The sequence below is a fragment of the Diplotaxodon limnothrissa genome, linkage group LG3 (genome assembly GCF_057381915.1).
Source record: "Diplotaxodon limnothrissa isolate DT_005_m linkage group LG3, D_limnothrissa_male_GT1.1, whole genome shotgun sequence".
NCBI classification, from domain to species: domain Eukaryota; kingdom Metazoa; phylum Chordata; class Actinopteri; order Cichliformes; family Cichlidae; genus Diplotaxodon; species Diplotaxodon limnothrissa.
Genome location: NC_140598.1, coordinates 7313434 through 7334059, shown reverse-complemented (window position 1 = coordinate 7334059; position 20626 = coordinate 7313434). Strand labels below are relative to the sequence as shown.

Here is a 20626-nt window from a genome sequence, read left to right as displayed (position 1 = left end):
AAAAGTCAAGATGCTCGTCAAACTTGTCAAACAGTGTTGGGGAATTCTCAATGGTGCTTGGTGCCATACCCTCAGGGACTTTAATGTTATATAAAAACACTGAGAGCTCAATATCTGCCTCAGTCACTCTCCCTGATCCAGCTGAGTCAGCAGTGGGAAAAATCTGCTTTTCACAGGAACTTGGTAACAGCAATAAGAGAATACGTAGTTTATTCCAAGAAGATATCATGTCTCTCTTGTTACACCCCGGCCTAGGCAACCGGCGTGCAACGCAGGAAAATAAAAATAAAGAAAAAACACACGAAAAAAAAACCCCACTAAGGCTCTCCACCAAAATCCCCAAAACGGAAGTGTCTCAAACGAAAGTATTGACAAAACCCATTTACAGCTATTTACAACAAACTATTTATTTACAACACGGGGGGAGATCGCGACCATGACATACCGAAACACAAGGCTTAAATACATAGAAGGAGCAATTATGGAATGGACCACAGGAGGGAAACTCAGCTGGGGCAAATTAGACCTGACGAGACAAGGAAACGTAAACTGAACATACTAGGATAACACAGACTTTCAAAGTAAAGCAGGAAATACATGACAGTCACGCAAAAAACAAAACACTGACAACACTGAAACGTAACATTTCCCCCCACCCAAAAATCAAACATGTAACCCCAAGTGAAAAGTTTGATTCAGACAAACGAAGCCGATGAAGGCTGGAGCGGTCCCCCGGACCCTCCAGCGAAGGCGGATGAAGGCTGGAGCGGTCCCTCGGACCCTCCAGCGGAGGCGGATGAAGGCTGGAGCGGTCCCATGGACCCTCCAGCAGACGACAAAGGCTGGGGCGGTCCCCGGACCCCCCAGCAAAGGCAATCCCGGATGAGCCCCCATATGTTACATCCCGGCCTAGGCAACCGGCATGCAACGCAGGAAAATAAAAATAAAGAAAAAACACGAAAAAAAAAAAACCCCACTAAGGCTCTCCACCAAAATCCCCAAAACGGAAGTGTCTCAAACGAAAGTATTGACAAAACCCATTTACAGCTATTTACAACAAACTATTTATTTACAACACGGGGGGAGATCGCGACCATGACATACCGAAACACTAGGCTTAAATACATAGAAGGAGCAATTATGGAATGGACCACAGGAGGGAAACACAGCTGGGGCAAATTAGACCTGACGAGACAAGGAAACGTAAACTGAACACACTAAGATAACACAGACTTTCAAAGTAAAGTAGGAAATACATGACAGTGACGCAAAAAACAAAACACTGACAACACCGAAACGTAACACTCCCATATATAGAATATCTTACTGGAACCGACATGTTCCAGATATCACCTGGAAGACAGTCTGGATGATCCCATAAATATCTAATTGTGAACAAGGTGAAGGAAATCTCATATAAAATTCTTCATAAATGTTACCCAGCCAGTCACTATATGGTAACATTTAAAAGAGACATAAATACTAATTGAACTTTCTGTGGGGATCATCCAGAAACTGTGGCACATCTCTTTTGGTTCCTCTACACAGAGATGGAAGAATTTAGCAGTTTTGTTATTGTCCATATTTTAAGGGAGTTTTCTTTACGATGGAAAATGTTTTATTCTTTTTCTTTAAGTTCCCCAGGAAGAATGATAAATGTTTTTTTATAAAATATTTGTTAATTAAAAAAGAGAAAAGATGCAGGTAAGCAGACGTGTGATTGGATAATGGCAGGTCATCCTGAACCAATCAGACTAAACTCCAAACAATACATTATGTTACAGATTTTAATATTAATTAGTCATTGTTACTTGTTGATTTGTCCTTTTCTCATTGTGTGACGAATTATGACGACTGTTTGGTAGCTGTTATTGTCTCTCTCTCTCTCTTCATGTGTGTTTCTCTGGTGAAACAATAGTTTTGTGTTAATGTTAGGGCTGCACGATTTTGCATAAAATGAGAATCACGATGTTTTGGCTTAGAATTGAGATCATGATTCTCTCATAACAATAAATAAACATAAAACAACAAATGTCTCACGTTTTGTTGTTGCAACAAAATGTTGTCCTGCTTGAAATTCCGTCTCCACCGTTGCTCGACGCTGCGTGTACAGAGCAGGTAGTGCAACAATAGAAAAATAGTTGCGGGACGGCACTGTGTAGCGTTTGTCTAGGGTGTTGATCGTTTTCCTAAATCCCTCGTTTTGCACAGTGTTGATGGAGCCATATCTTTGGTCAGGTGATAAGTGATAGCCTCCGTAATGTCTTTGTGCCTGCGGGAGTTCGACGGGTATAGGGAAGCGCTGTATAAGGTTCCCGTTATTGATGTTTGGGTGGTTGACCGGGACGGATTTTCTCCTGTCACTTTCTCGTCATCCCTGACGAGCTCTCCGTTGTTGTTTCCCTGCTAATTTTAGCATCACACGGCACAGCTTCTGTATCACGTGGTATAAGGCTCTGCCCTTGTCATTTGTTGAGCAGGAAGAGTGAGCGCTTGTTTTCATGCAGAGTACGTCCCGGATCAAAATGCGGTACATTTGATCCCTGTTGTCTTTGCTTGATGATTGGTTTGAGTCTTGACAATCCACATTGCTGGCGTTGCATCTTTCAATGCCAGCAATGGCAGGTATCAGTGCTCAAACCTTTTGTGTTTGTTTCCAACAAGTTGCCCACCTCGGGAAACAAAAATGTGTTCTTTTACTTGTCAGATGAACATATGAGACACTTTGACTCTTCAGTGCAGTGTGGAGCCTAACAAAGATCTTTTTTGTGTCCCAGCTGATCAGCAGGAGGAGGAGAGTCTGACGGAGCAGCAGAGGAACATTTTCAGCTACTTGGACTCAGCTCAGCCACTACAGAGGAAACAATGAGCTCAACACAGAAGGTGACAGACAGAGCAGGACCATATGACCAAAGATATTTATCACCATATACATCCGAACATTTGAACACAGCTAACATTAACAGTGCAGTGGATCCTGCTTGTGCCGTGATGTTCAGGACTGCAAACCGAGCAGCATCACTGACTTTCAGCTTGTTGTGTTTGTGGATATATGACTGACTTTAATTATCCACAAAATCATCACATTCTCTGTCAGATTAAGGTCGACTATTGAACGGCGTATATTTTAAAGGCTTTAAAACCAAGTTAACGCTGAAAGTACAAACATCACTAATGTCACATAACTCTGCCGACAAGGCATAGCTATGGCTATGAAATGCTCTTTGTGTATCACTTCTTCATTATGAAAGATGTCATTAATGCACTAGTAATGTCTCATCTGGAGTATTGTTCAATCATTTGGTCAGCAGCTAATAAGACAGATCTTAACAGACTTCAGTTAGTCCAGAATAAGGCGTCCAGATTAGTGTGAAGATGTTCATACTATACTAATATTGATAAAATGCATAATAACCTTTCTTGGCTTCCTGTACAGGCTAAAATATTCTATGGCTTACTTGTAGTTCTAAAGAAAGCAATTCTGTTAAACACACCACATTTATTCTGCTCAGCTGCAGTATCCAGATGAAATACATCATCATATTACACAGTTTTCAACAAGCTGCAATTTAGTAAATGCTCGAGTTAAAAGTAACGTTTTGTAAAACTGTTACATTTAGAGCAACTTTTAAGTGGAATAAGTTGCCTTAAAAAATTAGAGAATTATTCAAAACTTCAATGAACACTTAAAAGCTGATTTACAGAGCTTTTAGTTGTTGTAAATATTGTAAGACATGATTTGTTTTTGAAATTTGTGTAATGTGCCTCAATGTTATTGATATTATTATTATTGATTGCTTATATTTGAACAATTGTGAAACCTCACTGTGGATGTAAGAGTGAAATTATGTGGATATCTTGAATCCACTTTATTGTGTAATATTTTATGTGAGTATTTGACGGAAGACGAGCAACATCTGTTGTGGAAGCTAACGGGGTTCCTTTAGAATAAACAAATATAGGATTTATTATCACTGAATAATTCTGTATAAATTTATACAAATTATAGAAATATGTAATAGGAACCAACAAAATAATCAAAATTATAAAATAATGTGTGTGTGTGTGTGTGTGTGTGTGTGTGTGTGTGTCTGTGTGTGTGTGTGTGTGTGTGTGTGCATGAGTTTAGTGTTTGAACAGTCATGAATTATCTTTAACAGCAGGTTGGATGTAATGTGTTAGAACTACCAGCAGGTGGGGATAAGAGACCACCTTTAAGGTGTTTGGTGCCACGCTCCACCTTCAGGTTTAAAACTAGTGTTAATGGAGTTTGAAGGTTGAGTTTGTTCCACGACTGCATTTCACTCACTGCCTCTGTTTGTATCTCTGTCACTGCAGGACCAACATGGAGCCAGAAGTCAGCGCTCTCAGGAGGCCGACAAACCTCACAGAAGAAAGGGAGAGAAAAAACACACCTGTGACGAGTGTGGGAAGGGTTTTACTGTGAGGGCTTCACTAAAACAGCATCAGGTCATCCACACTGGAGAGAGACCGTTCAGCTGTGACTTGTGTGGAAAGTCTTTTTCCAGGAAGGATTCCCTAAAAACACACCAACTCATCCACAGTGGAGTTAAAGCGTACAGCTGTGATCAGTGTGGCAGAGCTTTTACTCACAGTAGCCACTTACAGAGGCATCTAGTTACCCACTCTGGAATTAAGCCATACAGCTGTGATCAGTGTGGCAGAGCTTTTACTCGCAGTAGCCACTTACAGAGTCATCTAGTTACCCACTCTGGAATTAAGGCATACAGCTGTGACATCTGTGGAAAAACTTTCAGCCAGAGATGGAGCCGAAATAAACACCTACGCATTCACACCAGACATGATGTGTACTGCTGTGAACAGTGTGGCAAATACTTTACAACAGACGCACACTTACAACAACACATGTTTACCCACACTGAGGAGAGACTTTATCAATGTGACCTGTGTGAGAAGACTTTCAAATCTCCACATGACCTGAGACGACACCAACAGATCCACACCAGAAAGAGACTCTACAAGTGCAGCTACTGTGAGGTATGTATTTATATTGTTATCTTGTCATTTTAGCCTGACTGTTTGGAACAACTCTGCTCATTAAACTGTGTTAGCATGTTAGCAATTCTACTGCATGGAAAAGCAGCTCTGAGTGATTATTCAGATTTTCCTTTCAGTTATGATTTTAGTATTACTGTAGTATTATGGTGGTAGTATTGTAGTTATTGTAGCCCAGTAAACTGAGTGTGTTAACTGAAACAGTCAAATGTAGTTGGACGTCTGCAGAGATGCTCTTTATTTCAGGCGACGTTCAGGATACAAATGTTGAAGGACTGACTTACACTGTCTTTGTGTCTTTGTTTAGAAGCAGAGCGACACAGATGGATCCAGTTCTCAACCCTGTCATCACTGTGGTGGTGGGAAAGACTTTCATTGTGACCTCTGTGGAAAAACTTTCAGTCGGCAAAAGACCCTAAAAGTACATCAACGTAGACACACTGGAGACAAACTGAAATACTGCAAAGAATGTGGGAGAAGCTTCACCACACCAAGTGATTTAAAACGACATGAACTGATTCACAGTGGGGTTAAAAAGCACCTCTGTGATCAGTGTGGGTCATCCTTCACCACTGCAAGTCAGCTTAAATCACACAAACGAGTCCACACAGGAGAGAAACCACACAAGTGCAGACACTGTGAGAGAAGCTTCTCACAGTCACGTAGTCGTAACATTCATGAACGTGCACACATGGAAGGAAACTACAGCTGTGACCAGTGTGACAAGAGCTTCAGGAATCTCAGTTCATACTCTGCACACAAACGATCCCACGTTACTAATAAACTGTTTCACTGTTACCAATGTGCCCAAACATTCACCTCATTGTCTGCTCTGTGCAAACATCAGCGCGATCACTCAGGGCTGAAATCACTCCCATCACTGGATCACAGTGAATCTGAAGACACAGAAAGATCCTCTGGTTTCTGTGTCAGACTCAAAAAGCTTGAGATCAGGCTCCACAGAGTTCAGATAGAATCATTTAAACTTGTGTTGAACTGAACTGGTTGCTGGGCTGAACTTCTACATAATACAGATCTACATGGGATCTTCTTTTGTTTTTTACTGAGTCAGTTTTGTCCTTTTTTCTCTGTCCTGGTTTTGCTCGTCTGTAAATGATTGAAACTCAGTCAAATAGTTCATTGTTCTCCAGCAAAACGTTTTGGAAACTCATGTTTAACCTTTAAAACTCTGACATGTTTTAGCACACAAGGCTTCATCGGGGAGTTCACTCATGATTGGACCATGAGAACAAAGGTTTTTAGTTCTTTCAAAGAGAGTCTTGGAGATGTTTGATGTTTCTGTTTTTCTGAAACCACCTGAAAGAAAAACTATTTTTCTTGCTTTATGTAGTGTGGAAGTTTTTAATGTTTCTTCATCTGTGATGTTCTTGAATGTGTTCACGTGAAGATGGTACAAATAAACTGTCCTTTCAGCTTTAGCTCCTAATTTATTCATTATTTATGGATGTAGCACAGCAGCCGTCTCTTGATTAACACATGGAGGGCTCGGGATCTGATGGTGTCGTCTCCCTAATTTGCCCACTCAGTAAATCTCACTCATGGCCAAGAAATTGAAATAAACCTTGTTTCCCTGCTGGATAGTGATCCACTGTAACTCTGCTCCTCCTTCCTGTTTAGGATTTCTGTGGCTGAAGTAAAATTCCCTCCATCCATCACTTATCCCAGCTAACCCAAAGTGAAATCAAGTTTTGCTCGTCTTAAAAAAGCATTACTGATGATGATGATGATTTATATAAAATGCATATAGCAACAGTAGCACTTTAGTTTGGAGTTTATGATTTCTGTAACTGGAAAATATTATTTTGTTTAAAGACAGAAGTGACTGCATAGTTGCAACATCAAAGGGAAATAATAATTAATTAGCATCAAGTATATTTGTTGCTTAAGCGTTTGCACTATAGCTTAAGTAGGATTATAACTTTTAAGGAAGGAAAGATTTCAGATATTTAGTTCACTGTTTCAGTTATTTTATATGAAATTAAAACATTTACGTTGGTCAAATATGATGCTCTAAATCAAATAAAAGTTTGAAAATAAATGATGTATTTTTAAATGCTGCAACAAATGTTCACAAAAAGTAACTATAATTAAAACCAGTTAAACAAAATCAAATGTTTGAATCATGCTTAACCAAATGCCAGGCTGGAGAGCTGAACCTAAAGTATACGTAGAAAGATTTCAACATCTGAGCAGTTTTTAATGTTTTTATCACATATAAATGTCACAGCAGTGGGTCCTTGCCCAATGCTTTGTGTTTTTGGTTTTCTTTGACTCTTGTTTTTCTTGCTTTTTGTTCTTCTTATTTATCAGTGTGGTGGGGCGTGGTCTGCGGTGCCATGCGGACGCACCTGCACGGCATCCGCAATCACGCCCGCCGTGTTAAAACACGGGGACTCAGGGGTTGGTGGTTGTGTGGTGTGACGTCTGAGGTGGCAGCGAGGCTGGACTAGCCAGCCCGCCGACCCCCGGCCTAGCGGGGCTGTCCCGCTCCTCTGCCTCCAACTCCGGCTGCCCTGGAGCAGGGACCTCCGTCTCCTCGCACAGCTGCTCCGCCACCGCCTCCGCCACTCCCGTTTGGAGCGGCTCCCCGCACTGCGCCTCCACCCCCAGCAGGCACAGCCCCTCGTCCACCTCTGGGTGGAGCGACTCCTCTGCCTCCGGCAGGTATAGACCCTCGCCCGCCTCGTCCTCGGCCTCCGATTGGAGCGGCTCCTCCACCGCTCCCGGCAGGAGCAGCCCTTCACCCGGCTGCTCCTCCTTAGTTTCTGTTCCCGTGTCCCACGTTTCATCGTTTCATGTCGAGTCAGCCCTGTCTCTCTGTTTCCTGTGTCTCCCCAGTCAGCCCCGCCTCCCTCGGGCACTCATGTGTGATACAGAGTAATAAACCTGACTACATTTGCTACACTCTCTTTATTACCTGTTACTTTAAAATTCATACACTAATTATGTCTGCCCATCTCTCTAATGTGAAGGTCAAAGGTCAACATCCCAGTGACATAAGAATAATTCCAAAGGGGCAAAGGCAGCGGTTAATTTAGCACATTTAGCATTAAGGGTACAGCAAGGATATACTTTTACTTATTGTGGCAGGGGTGTGGTCTCTGGCCTGCTGCAGTGGAGGCTGGTGGCGGGACGTTGGACGGCACAGGTGAGGGTGATGGAGCTCATGACTCTCCCCTTTATAGTGACGGAGGAGACTGGCGTGGAGGAAGCCGAGGAGAGAGCTGGTTTCTGGCTACAAAGACGGCGTCAAACCAGAAAAGATTGCTCGTGGTCAAATAATGTGTCAATCACCTGTGAATCAAACTGTGTGTGGCTCAGTTCATGTCACAGTGTTGTTTAGTATATCTTCACTTGTCTCACTCTCCTTCTGTTCTGTCCCTCAGGACGATCCTCAGCGCTTACACAGATCCTCCATCGATGTTTTGGATCCAATCAGTGATCAGTTCTACGAGGAGGCCTGGATGTTCACCAGCGCTCGCTACACCTCCATCTACCAGAAGGTGAGTGTACTCCTTTGTACTCAGATTAACATTTTACTTCTTAAAATACATTTTCATATATGAGCTTTCTATTATTTCATGGGCCATTTAATCAATATTAAAATTACAAACATATCAACAAAGGTGAAGCTGGTTTTTTCCACTTGCTGTCACACAGTCATGGAGGAATACAATAAATACATAATCAGTCATAGATCCTGAACAATGACATTAAAAGAAAGTCTGTGGCTCTAAAAACTAAACAGTATAAAGACATGCTCCAAGCTGCTGTTTCTCTCCTACTCCTCTAGGTTTTCCACTGTCGGCCATCCAGCGATGCTGGAGGGCTACCTGGCCAATGCTGGCCTACACAAAGAGGTCCCGGCTCGGAGGAGCTGAAGAAGATCCTTGCCTTCCTCGTCAGTTTCCTCTTCAGTTCCTATCCCAACAAAACCTTCTTGCACCTATTAGCTCCAAAGAGGCTATGGTGCCCGTGGAGGTCTGGACCTGAGGCCTGTGCTCATCACGTGGATAGAAAACACTCTGACACCATTCTGGAGGTCTGATGGGACTCTGACCAAAACACAGATGAAATAAAACTTGTGGCTGGAGCTTTTAAAATGACTTTTTCACCTCATAGATTAATGCTCATGATTCCATGTTAGCAAGACAGCATCTCCCCAAGGTGAAACTCTCAGGAGACATTTACTCTTAAACTGTAATCTGGTTGAGACTACTTGAGGAGATCTTAGTAGCGAGTATGTGGATTTAGTCTCTTCACCAACAGCAGACAGACCCATGCCAAGAAAGCAGACATGTTCTCAAAGAAAGCCGAGAGCAGAGATTGGAAAAAGCTAAAAAGAAAAAGCTGCAGCTTCAGACGACTATCTGCCTGTAAGGCTGAAAAAGTCCAGTTACGCTCTATTTTGGAAAAGCTCCCAGTTTTGGTAACCTGGACTTTTATTTGCCCTCTTCTGCTACAGATGTTGACTGTGACCTCAGAGGCCAACTGGACCACACAGCTGCAGCAGGAGTGAGGGAGAGGAGTCTTCATCCAGCTTCAAAGAAAACATCCAGGTAAAGTGACGTGGATCAGCGGATAAAGCCGTCTCCACTTTCAAAGGAGATCCTCTGAGAGAGAGACTCTCTGAGCCATTTTAGCCTCAAATTATAGGACTTTATAGTACAGCAACACTTTTAAAGGACAAAAATAACATAAACTGTGACTGTAATACAAACAAAGTATTGCATGTGTTTTTAAAAGTGTTCCTCCGATGGGCAGGATATCACTATTACACTGTCCCACCAGCCAACTTCAACAAGAGACCACAGCAGCATTCAGTGATCAGCACAGATGTTCCTCTAACACTCAGCATCTGATCCCTGTTGGTCTGTGTGCTTCTGCTTTTGCTCAGTTAGAAACCCTGCAGCAACCCGACCCAAAACTGTGTCTTCTTGTTGGCCTCAACGTTGAAGTGTCAAACGTCCAACATCTGGAAAGGAAACCACGCCAGTGTACTGTGATGTTTCACCAACATGTGGCAGACGCTGGTCCTGCCTTTCATGCTGACATCAGCAGAGAGCCCCGCCTACCTCAAAGCCTCCCCTGTCATGTATTGATCAGGATGATTATGAAGATGAGCGAGTGCAAATAAGACAGTCCACGAGCAGAATGTTTGGATGCTTTCTGATGATTCATGAATATCATGAGAGTGTTTGTGTGTTTTGTCTTTTCTTTGCTGACGTTTGTTACTAACAAAGACAATTTACGCTCTGTGTGTGTTTTCATCCTTACCAGCCACACTCTAACTGCAATGAAGGAAACAAACTGTAGAAATTGTCGACTCAGTGACTTCATAAAATATTGAAGTGGTTCAGGTAGAGCCAGTTTTTAAATGACCATGAACACTGAGCGTATTGTATCTGTACAGCATGTTTTTCTATTAGACAGATTTGTAACAGAGGCCTTGCTCTCAGTAAGTTTGAAATCCTTTTCTGATTTATTTTGTAATCTCTGATCTTTGTGTATCCTGCTCAGTTTGCATGCTGCCTGTAGGAGTTTCTGTCTTTGTATTTGAAGATAATTCATTGAATATACTCAGCTGCTTCCCTTTGGTGCCTCACACATCACTGAAGTTTTTCAGTGTCCAGTTATTTGTTTTTAATAGCTGTTTGAATTCTCTGTATGTTTGACCCTGTAGACTGTTTAATGGACTGCTCGTCTTCCTGTTTGTAACCACTGCCTGTTTAGGACTAAAGATTTGGATTTTTGACTTTAACACAGCCTCTGCGTGTCGTCCCTTTGTGTCCTCGTCCTCTGTGAATGTGTCACAGATGTTTCCATGATAATAACACAGCTTTCCCACAGTGGCTTGCAGCAGCATTTATTCACAGCACATTTGAGAAAGGTTCAGATTAACTCGATGAGTTTATATTCAGAATGATTCTGACAGTGGGCCACTGTGAATTGTGATCTTTCATCAGGTCAATGTTTAAGTTCAGTATTTCAAAGCAGGAGCTATGAACAGTCATCATGTTGGCATTATTGATTGCAGTTATGTTGATTGCAGTTATTTCCATCAGACTTCTTCTCTGAGATAAGAGCACCATTTGTGGGAAAGATGACAGTATTTCCAGGCTGGATGCTGTTTGCAGGGAGAACTGAATGAAAGTCTCCTGCACCTCAGCGCTGAGGTCCACACCTGTGAACACAGATGAGGTCAATCTGCTGCAGCACGTAGAGCTTTACTGATCAGCAGGTTCAAAGGATTCAGCAGAGCGTAGAGTCAGAGCTAAATGCCACATCACCATAGAGTTTGTTAACAACAGCTTTCTTTGCCCTTTGTCTCGATGGACTGAATCAGGGATACTCGTCATACTTCACCTCAACCACGTCACTGAGAGACCCCAGCCTGACACAGCAGCAGAGATGATGAAAGCAGAAACAGCAAACAGATGCTTCAGTTGTGTTTCTCTCTGTGTGTGCGCTCACGCCCACTTGTGTGTGTGAACTTTCCACGTACCTCAGCTTGTTTCTCCAACATGAGCCATCAGGGCTGAAAAACATCACTAACACATGAATTCTTTCTCTTTTTGTTATCACCTGTGATCATGTGTCTCATGTTTCTGTCATTCACCAGTTCTTGTATAGTTACGTGTAACTAGACTTCTGTGGGACGTAAATGATTGTTTTGTATGCAGATCTGTACAAAGGATGTAAACACTTGATTACAAAGGAGATCTCAGCTGTGTTGTTATGGATGGACTTCAACGTATTTGTTAAAAAAGAGAATAAAGCAAAGTGTTTTAGCTGTTTGGGAGTTTTTGTTTGATTCGATTCAGTTTTATTTCTATGGAGTCAAATAATAAGAAAGGCTCTAGAACAGCCCTGAGTTTGTCCAGGTGACACTCCTCTGAAGAACAAAGACAAAGAGGAAGAAGGGGATTCGTTTTCAAGTCTTGTTTCTTTCAAAATAAAAGCTGAAATGTTTTGGAAGCATGATAATATTTCAGCCAGGATGCCGTCTCCAAGGAGACCTGCACCTCAGCGCTGAGCTCCACATCACGCCCTGTGAAAGCACAGATATAAATCTGCTGCAGTGAGAAGAACTTTACCCAACACAAGTGTAGAAGTAGACATTTGACTTTACCTACAACCTGTTAACAACAAAGCTTTCATTGCCTCTGTTGTTGATGTCATGTAGGACTAATCATACTTCACATCAGCCATGCACACGTCAGAGGATCTCCAGGCTTTCAGTAATAAAGCCAAGCAGATGATGTGAACATAGCAACAGTAAAACATGCATCATAATCAGCTGTATGTGTCGACTATGTGGCACCTCAGTCTTGTTGGCAAGAAGGAAAGTTGTGTAACATGTAGCATAAGGGCTGCAAAGACATCATGTAGACAGCAGTCGTCTGTTAGTCGTAACGTATCTCCTGTTAAAGAGTTAAATGTGCGTTCTCCATCTCTGTCCTCTCACAGCTCGCCGTACACCAACTCCAGCTGTGGTAACCATGGCTGTGCCCATCAACACGCTGAAGCTGGGACGCCACCCGTCAAAATAAAAGTCTTAGTTCTGATATTTTGTAATGAGTTTGTAGATTTCCCACAGCTGATCGTAACAGCAGGCTGCCGGTTTGGAGAAGCCAGTTCAGGAATACTGGAACAGAAGCTAAACAAAGTCCTGCTGTGAACAGCAGCAATATGGATTTTACACATCCATCCATCTTTTCAGCTCAGGGTCGTGTGTGTGTTTGCACCATGTTTACAGAAACTGGAACGTGACTCCACTTGTGGACAAAATGAGCGTCGCCAAGAGTTTGAAGGCGTTTTGGAGACTAAACATGGTGTTTTAGTGTCAGGGGTACGATTAGGTTGTTAGGTTGTTAACCTCTGCTGCCACGCTGACGGCGTATGCGGCCAAACGGAAGAAGACAGTCTATATTCTTAGCAGCATGCACAGCGTGGTTCAGACTGATAACACTACCAAAAGGAAGCCAAACACAGTCACCCTTTACAACAAAACAAAGTGTGGCGTGGATGTGATGGACCAGATGGTTCGGGAGTACACTGTCCGCAGAGGAACACGGCGCTGGCCAGTTGCCGTGTTTTATAACATGATTGACATGGCAGCACTGAATGCACATGTGCTGTATCAAGCATGCACCGGGACGAAGGAAAGACGGGTGGACTTCCTGGTGGAGCTTGCAAGGGAGTTGGCTCACTCTCATGTAGCTGAGAAGAAGGCAAGAAAAGAACAGTTGCTTTGCACACAACCCTCCACAACGAGCCCTGGAAAAAGAGCCATGTGTCAGGTCAAACACAAATGCAAGAACAATCATGCCACTGTGCGATGTGTTCACTGCTACAGATACACATGTGGTAAATGCAGACTACAGATACCATGGCAGTGCCAGGATTGTGAGTGATTGCTGAAAATGTTGAAATGTACTCACTCACTTTTTATTATTATTTGTAAATATGTGTACAAATGGTTGGTTTTTTGTACTGTTTTTATCAATAAATCTCAGCAACAAAGGACATACACCCATGTGTGTTGATTTCTCCCTAAGACGGCAAACTGAAACACTCCAAGTTGGTGACTTTTGGAGATTTATTTCCCTGGATGATTGAGAATGCATCAAGATGAAACACAAAAGCAAGTTCACAGCTTTTAGCAGCTCCAGCACCCCCTCATTCACACACCCCCACTCCCCTCCCTCCAGAATTCCCAGGTAACAACCTAATATACATATGAATGATTAGCCAATTTAGCTTCCACTTGGCTGAAGCTAAAGCTTAGCTAAAAGCCATTTGGCTGCTCTACCGGTTTTAAAGGTAGAAAGGTAGAAGCCTGGGACTCCTAGTGTTAACACAGGAGCGATGGTGATGCATGGAAAAAACCACCTGGTCTCCTTACATACACCTCCCTCAGCCACTCTTTCATCATTTCCTCATCCATCCAGCCCTTTTCATTTGCCTTAATGATGATTCCTGCTGGAAACTTCTCTTTAGGCAAAGTCTTTCGCTTAAAAATCACCATAGGCGGCAGTTTCTGTCCATTAGCATGGCAGCCAAGCACAACAGTAAAAGAAGACTTTTCATACCCCGTTGTGCGTATCGCTACCGTGCTGGTCCCCTTCTTCTCCACAGTGTGACTCACCGGGATGTCAAAAGTGAGCGGGACCTCGTCCATGTTTGTGATGTGGCTGGCCTGGATGTGTTTGTCGGCGATGTGTTTGCTGCAGTAGGAGCGGAAGATGGCCAGCTTTTCCTTATAATCCGCTGGAAGTTGCTGCGCTACCGTAGTCCTGGTCCGGATGGAAAAATGGCACCGTTTCATAAAACGAAAGCACCAAGACGGGCCTCCTTGGAAATGTTCAATGTTCATCTCTTCAGCTAGTGAAACTGCTTTTAGCCGAATGGTGACCGTCGAAACGCTTCTCCCGCTCGTTCTTTGCTCGATGATCCACCGCTCGAGTCTTTCCTCCAACTCGGGCCACCTCGCCTTATGTCCGCGGAAACTCAGCTGCGTTTTCTTGACCTGCCGGAGCTTGTTTTCTAGCTTCCTCCATTTGCGAACCATCGATTCGTTAATCTTAAATTCTCTCGCCGCTGCTCGATTTCCATGTTCCTCCGCGTAGCTGATGGCCTTCAGTTTAAACTGTGCTTCGTAAGCGTGTCTCTTTGCCATTTTCAGGGTTGTTAAAACAACGATGTCCTGCATACCTGTTCTTTTATACAGGTATGTGCGATAAAGTCAACGCACACACTTCACTCTTTAGCGTTCTCATGGTGTTCTCTACTACGTCCTCATTACAACACACAGGGCGCACTGCGTTATAGGGCGCGCCGTACTTTTTGAAGAAAATCTAAGACTTTTAAGTGCGCCTTATGGTCGTGAAAATACGGTATACATTTACATACAGTGACTTGTCTTTGTAACCAAAGGGGGTTGCAAGGGGAGGTGTTTTGTAAACTATTGTTTGATGTTTGTCAATAAAAGGCAGCGAGAGGAGGTCATTGTCGTGCTAGACACAGATGAGAGGCCTCCCTTGCGCAAGTAATCGATCGATCGACTGTCTTGTTTTCTTCATGATGAATAAGTCTCTAGAATTAGCGGGGCTTGTGGAAACACAGACCCAACAGAAAACTTTAACCTTGTAGACTTCATTATGTTCCAGCTGCTCTACAGACGCTGTGACCTCGAACTTAAGCAGGTCGTAAAGTATGTGCAGCTCAATAACTTCATAATCAGACCCTGTGGTATTTAGGCAGCAGAACAACTAAGAATAACAACTACAAATAATGTTTTTAGGTTTCTGTTGTACTGCAAGGTTCTGTACAGGAGAACCAAACCAAGAGCAAATATTACGTCTCATTTACACCTGAGCACGAAGAGCCATCAACATTTAGCAAATTGAATCATCTTTGTTTAGATGCAAGAAGAATCATATAGAAATGAAAAAGTAGAAATAGAAATCCAGAGCAAAGATATCCTCTAATTCAGCGTAGCACATGTGCAGCTGCTGCGATTCACGTAAGCATTCGGCTCGTCGCTGTTGCAGATTTTTCTCTCGCTGTTCTGGCTCACAGCGCTGCAAACACAAAAATAAATATCCCCAAAGGTGTGAAAGGGAGCTAATTAGTAAGAGTATTGTTACTCTCCGCAGGAGTAGTCCAGCAGTAGAAATCAGTCCAATAACAAGGTGTGTAACATCTAGCAGGGTGACAGAAAAACCCAGGGTAACTTCTAAGGACCTCAACGTCTCTCTCACATTGTGTTTTTTAAACATGCTTCCATTTGTCACTTCAGTCTTTACTCTGAAATACAGGAAGAGAAATCATGGCTGAAACAATTTCTCATGAAACCAGGGGTGTGGTCCAACAGTCAGTTTGGTGAGGAAGGTTCCTAACTGAGAGAAGTGACCCAGAAGTATCTGTGTAGCAGCCACAATGAATCCAGATCATGAGCTTTATTAACTGATCAAAGTCTCTTCTTTCATCTTCTGTATCATTCAGTTTGCATTGGTAATGCACATTATTGTAATGCTTTTTTAAGACCAGCAAAACTTTATTTCACTTTGGGTTAGCTGGGATAAGTGATGGATGGAGGGAATTTTACTTCAGCCACAGAAATCCTAAACAGGAAGGAGGAGCAGAGTTACAGTGGATCACTATCCAGCAGGGAAACAAGGTTTATTTCAATTTCTTGGCCATGAGTGAGATTTACTGAGTGGGCAAATTAGGGAGATGACACCATCAGATCCCGAGCCCTCCATGTGTTAATCAAGAGACGGCTGCTGTGCTACATCCATAAATAATGAATAAATTAGGAGCTAAAGCTGAAAGGACACTTTATTTGTACCATCTTCACGTGAACACATTCAAGAACATCACAGATGAAGAAACATTAAAAACTTCCACACTACATAAAGCAAGAAAAATAGTTTTTCTTTCAGGTGGTTTCAGAAAAACAGAAACATCAAACATCTCCAAGACTCTCTTTGAAAGAACTAAAAACCTTTGTTCTCATGGTCCAATCATGAGTGAACTCCCTGATGAAGCCTTGTGTGCTAAAACATGTCAGAGTTTTAAAGGTTAAACATGAGTTTCCAAAACGTTTTGCTGGAGAACAATGAACTATTTGACTGAGTTTCAATCATTTACAGACGAGCAAAACCAGGACAGAGAAAAAAGGACAAAACTGACTCAGTAAAAAACAAAAGAAGATCCCATGTAGATCTGTATTATGTAGAAGTTCAGCCCAGCAACCAGTTCAGTTCAACACAAGTTTAAATGATTCTATCTGAACTCTGTGGAGCCTGATCTCAAGCTTTTTGAGTCTGACACAGAAACCAGAGGATCTTTCTGTGTCTTCAGATTCACTGTGATCCAGTGATGGGAGTGATTTCAGCCCTGAGTGATCGCGCTGATGTTTGCACAGAGCAGACAATGAGGTGAATGTTTGGGCACATTGGTAACAGTGAAACAGTTTATTAGTAACGTGGGATCGTTTGTGTGCAGAGTATGAACTGAGATTCCTGAAGCTCTTGTCACACTGGTCACAGCTGTAGTTTCCTTCCATGTGTCCACGTTCATGAATGTTACGATGACCTGACTGTGAGAAGCTTCTCTCACAGTGTCTGCACTTGTGTGGTTTCTCTCCTGTGTGGACTCCTTTGTGTGTTTTAAGCTGACTTGCAGTGGTGAAGGATGACCCACACTGATCACAGAGGTGCTTTTTAACCCCACTGTGAATCAGTTCATGTTGTTTTAACTCACTTGGTGTGGTGAAGCTTCTCCCACATTCTTTGCAGTATTTCAGTTTGTCTCCAGTGTGTCTACGTTGATGTGTTTTAAGGGCAGCTTGCCGACTGAAAGTTTTTCCACAGAGGTCACAATGAAAGTCTTTCCCACCACCACAGTGATGACAGGGTTGAGAACTGGATCCATCTGTGTCGCTCTGCTTCTAAACAAAGACACAAAGACAGTGTAAGTCAGTCCTTCAACATTTGTATCCTGAACGTCGCCTGAAATAAAGAGCATCTCTGCAGACGTCCAACTACATTTGACTGTTTCAGTTAACACACTCAGTTTACTGGGCTGCAATAACTACAATACTACCACCATAATACTACAGTAATACTAAAATCATAACTGAAAGGAAAATCTGAATAATCACTCAGAGCTGCTTTTCCATGCAGTAGAATTGCTAACATGCTAACACAGTTTAATGAGCAGAGTTGTTCCAAACAGTCAGGCTAAAATGACAAGATAACAATATAAATACATACCTCACAGTAGCTGCACTTGTAGAGTCTCTTTCTGGTGTGGATCTGTTGGTGTTGTCTCAGGTGACGTGGAGATTTAAAAGTCTTCTCACACAGGTCACATTGATAAGGTCTCTCCTCAGTGTGGGTAAACATGTGTTGTTGTAAGTCTGCGTCTGTTGTAAAGAATTTGCCACACTGTTCACAGCAGTACACATCATGTCTGGTGTGAATGCGTAGGTGTGTATTTCGGTTCCCTCTCTGGCTGAAAGTTTTTCCACAGATGTCACAGCTGTATGCCTTAATTCCAGAGTGGGTAACTAGATGCCTCTGTAAGTGGCTACTGCGAGTAAAAGCTCTGCCACACTGATCACAGCTGTATGCCTTAATTCCAGAGTGGGTAACTAGATGCCTCTGTAAGTGGCTACTGTGAGTAAAAGCAATGCCACACTGATCACAGCTGTATGCCTTAATTCCAGAGTGGGTAACTAGATGCCTCTGTAAGTGGCTACTGTGAGTAAAAGCTCTGCCACACTGATCACAGCTGTACGCTTTAACTCCACTGTGGATGAGTTGGTGTGTTTTTAGGTAACCCTTCAAGGAAAAAGACTTTCCACACAAGTCACAGCTGAACGGTCTCTCTCCAGTGTGGATGACCTGATGCCGTTTTAGTGAAGCCCTCACAGTAAAACCCTTCCCACACTCGTCACAGGTGTGTTTTTTCTCTCCCTTTCTTCTGTGAGGTTTGTCGGCCTCCTGAGAGCGCTGACTTCTGGCTCCATGTTGGTCCTGCAGTGACAGAGATACAAACAGAGGCAGTGAGTGAAATGCAGTCGTGGAACAAACTCAACCTTCAAACTCCATTAACACTAGTTTTAAACCTGAAGGTGGAGCGTGGCACCAAACACCTTAAAGGTCTCTTATCCCCACCTGCTGGTAGTTCTAACACATTACATCCAACCTGCTGTTAAAGATAATTCATGACTGTTCAAACACTAAAATCATGCACACACACACACACACACATTATTTTATAATTTAGATTATTTTGTTGTTTCTGGAAGAGCCAGCAGCACAGAAATGAAGCCCAACAATCATGTTTCACAGTCCTGTGGTCTCAGCCTCAGATACTCATCAAATCACACAGAGCTCATGTAGAAACAAATGAACTAAATATGTTCTCCTTCATTTCTGTCAAACAAAGCTGTATGAAACGTTTCCAGCTGTTAGTATCATGGTTGCTAGGCAACCTGGGCAGCGCGACGGAGGCTAGACGTCCCATTTCACGAGCCTACGAGCCTCGCACTTCGGCCTTAGCGGTCTTTGAGTACGCGGCCCTTGAGGACTTTAAAGCTGCAGAACCTGAATCGGGATACAGCCATGATGATCTCCAGCCTCGTGCTCGCCAACATTCTCACCTGAGTTAAGAAGACGATCACTGAAATGGTCTCAGCAGGTCCTTTGATGACAGCAATGAAATGCAGCGGTAAGGCTTTTTGGGGATTAAGTTCGTTTTCATGGCAAAGAAGGACGATGCAGTTCATCTGATCACTCCTCATAACATTCTGGAGTGCAGGCAAAATGCTATTATAAAAACTTAAGCAGCAACTTCTCCAGGTTCCAATATTTATGCAATTCTCAAAGCTTTTGGCCACGACTGTATAACCTCTTCTGAAGTTTAGTGGATATTATACATGGTTATGCTCAGGATGTGTCGGCCAGTTTCCACTGGAAACGCCTTTTGGTTAAACTGTCAGCGAGGAATTTGCATTTGCACTGTTACATTTTTATATAACTTTAATGCACATAAACAACAGCTGCTTGTTTCAGTGAAAATACATTGATGGGTTTTTAATAAAGTTGTGCAGCTGTAAAGTATTTTGTCTGGTGTCAATTCTATCGTCAGCTACATCGTTATGGCAAATGTTCAAATGTATATGGTGATAAATATCTTTGGTCATATGGTCCTGCTCTGTCTGTCACCTTCTGTGTTGAGCTCATTGTTTCCTCTGTAGTGGCTGAGCTGAGTCCAAGTAGCTGAAAATGTTCCTCTGCTGCTCCGTCAGACTCTCCTCCTCCTGCTGATCAGCTGGGACACAAAACAGATCTTTGTTAGGCTCCACACTGCACTGAAGAGTCAAAGTGTCTCATATGTTCATCTGACAAGTAAAAGAACACATTTTTGTTTCCCGAGGTGGGCAACTTGTTGGAAACAAACACAAAAGGTTTGAGCACTGATACCTGCCATTGCTGGCATTGAAAGATGCAACGCCAGCAATGTGGATTGTCAAGACTCAAACCAATCATCAAGCAAAGACAACAGGGATCATTTGTTTCTGTTTATTTAGCATTCACAGCATTTGTAGTTGCCTTCTGTGCAGGGGAAGTCCACGCACACTGTGTGGTACCGCCATCCGCAGAAGGTGCATTCAACCTCTGTAAGAGAAACGAGATTGTCTGAGACTGAAATGATATTCACTAAAGAAGTGGCGATTTGTAAAACGTCACATTTTGATCCGGGACGTACTCTGCATGAAAACAAGCGCTCACTCTTCCTGCTCAACAAATGACAAGGGCGGAGCCTTATACCACGTGATACAGAAGCTGTGCCGTGTGATGCTAAAATTAGCAGGGAAAAAACAACGGAGAGCACGTCAGGGATGACGAGAAAGTGACAGGAGAAAATCCGTCCCGGTCAACCACCCAAACATCAATAACGGGAACCTTATACAGCGCTTCCCTATACCCGTCGAACTCCCGCAGGCACAAAGACATCACGGAGGCTATCACTTATCACCTGACCAAAG

At 42.9% G+C, this 20626-nt stretch overlaps 2 protein-coding genes across 2 annotated transcripts in view; both read left to right on the top strand.

Moving 5' to 3' along the window:
• LOC146634350 (protein NLRC3-like) overlaps positions 1-20626 on the top strand; it is a 229003-nt gene that overhangs the window by 115745 nt on the left and 92632 nt on the right. The gene's annotated exons all lie outside the window — the stretch shown is intronic.
• LOC146634351 (phospholipase D1-like) lies at positions 8340-9740 on the top strand. Its single transcript, XM_085377067.1, has 3 exons — positions 8340-8561; positions 8852-9100; positions 9524-9740. Exons 1-3 carry the CDS (start codon positions 8340-8342, stop codon positions 9575-9577), a joined length of 525 nt encoding a protein of 174 aa, XP_085233193.1. The 3' UTR covers positions 9578-9740.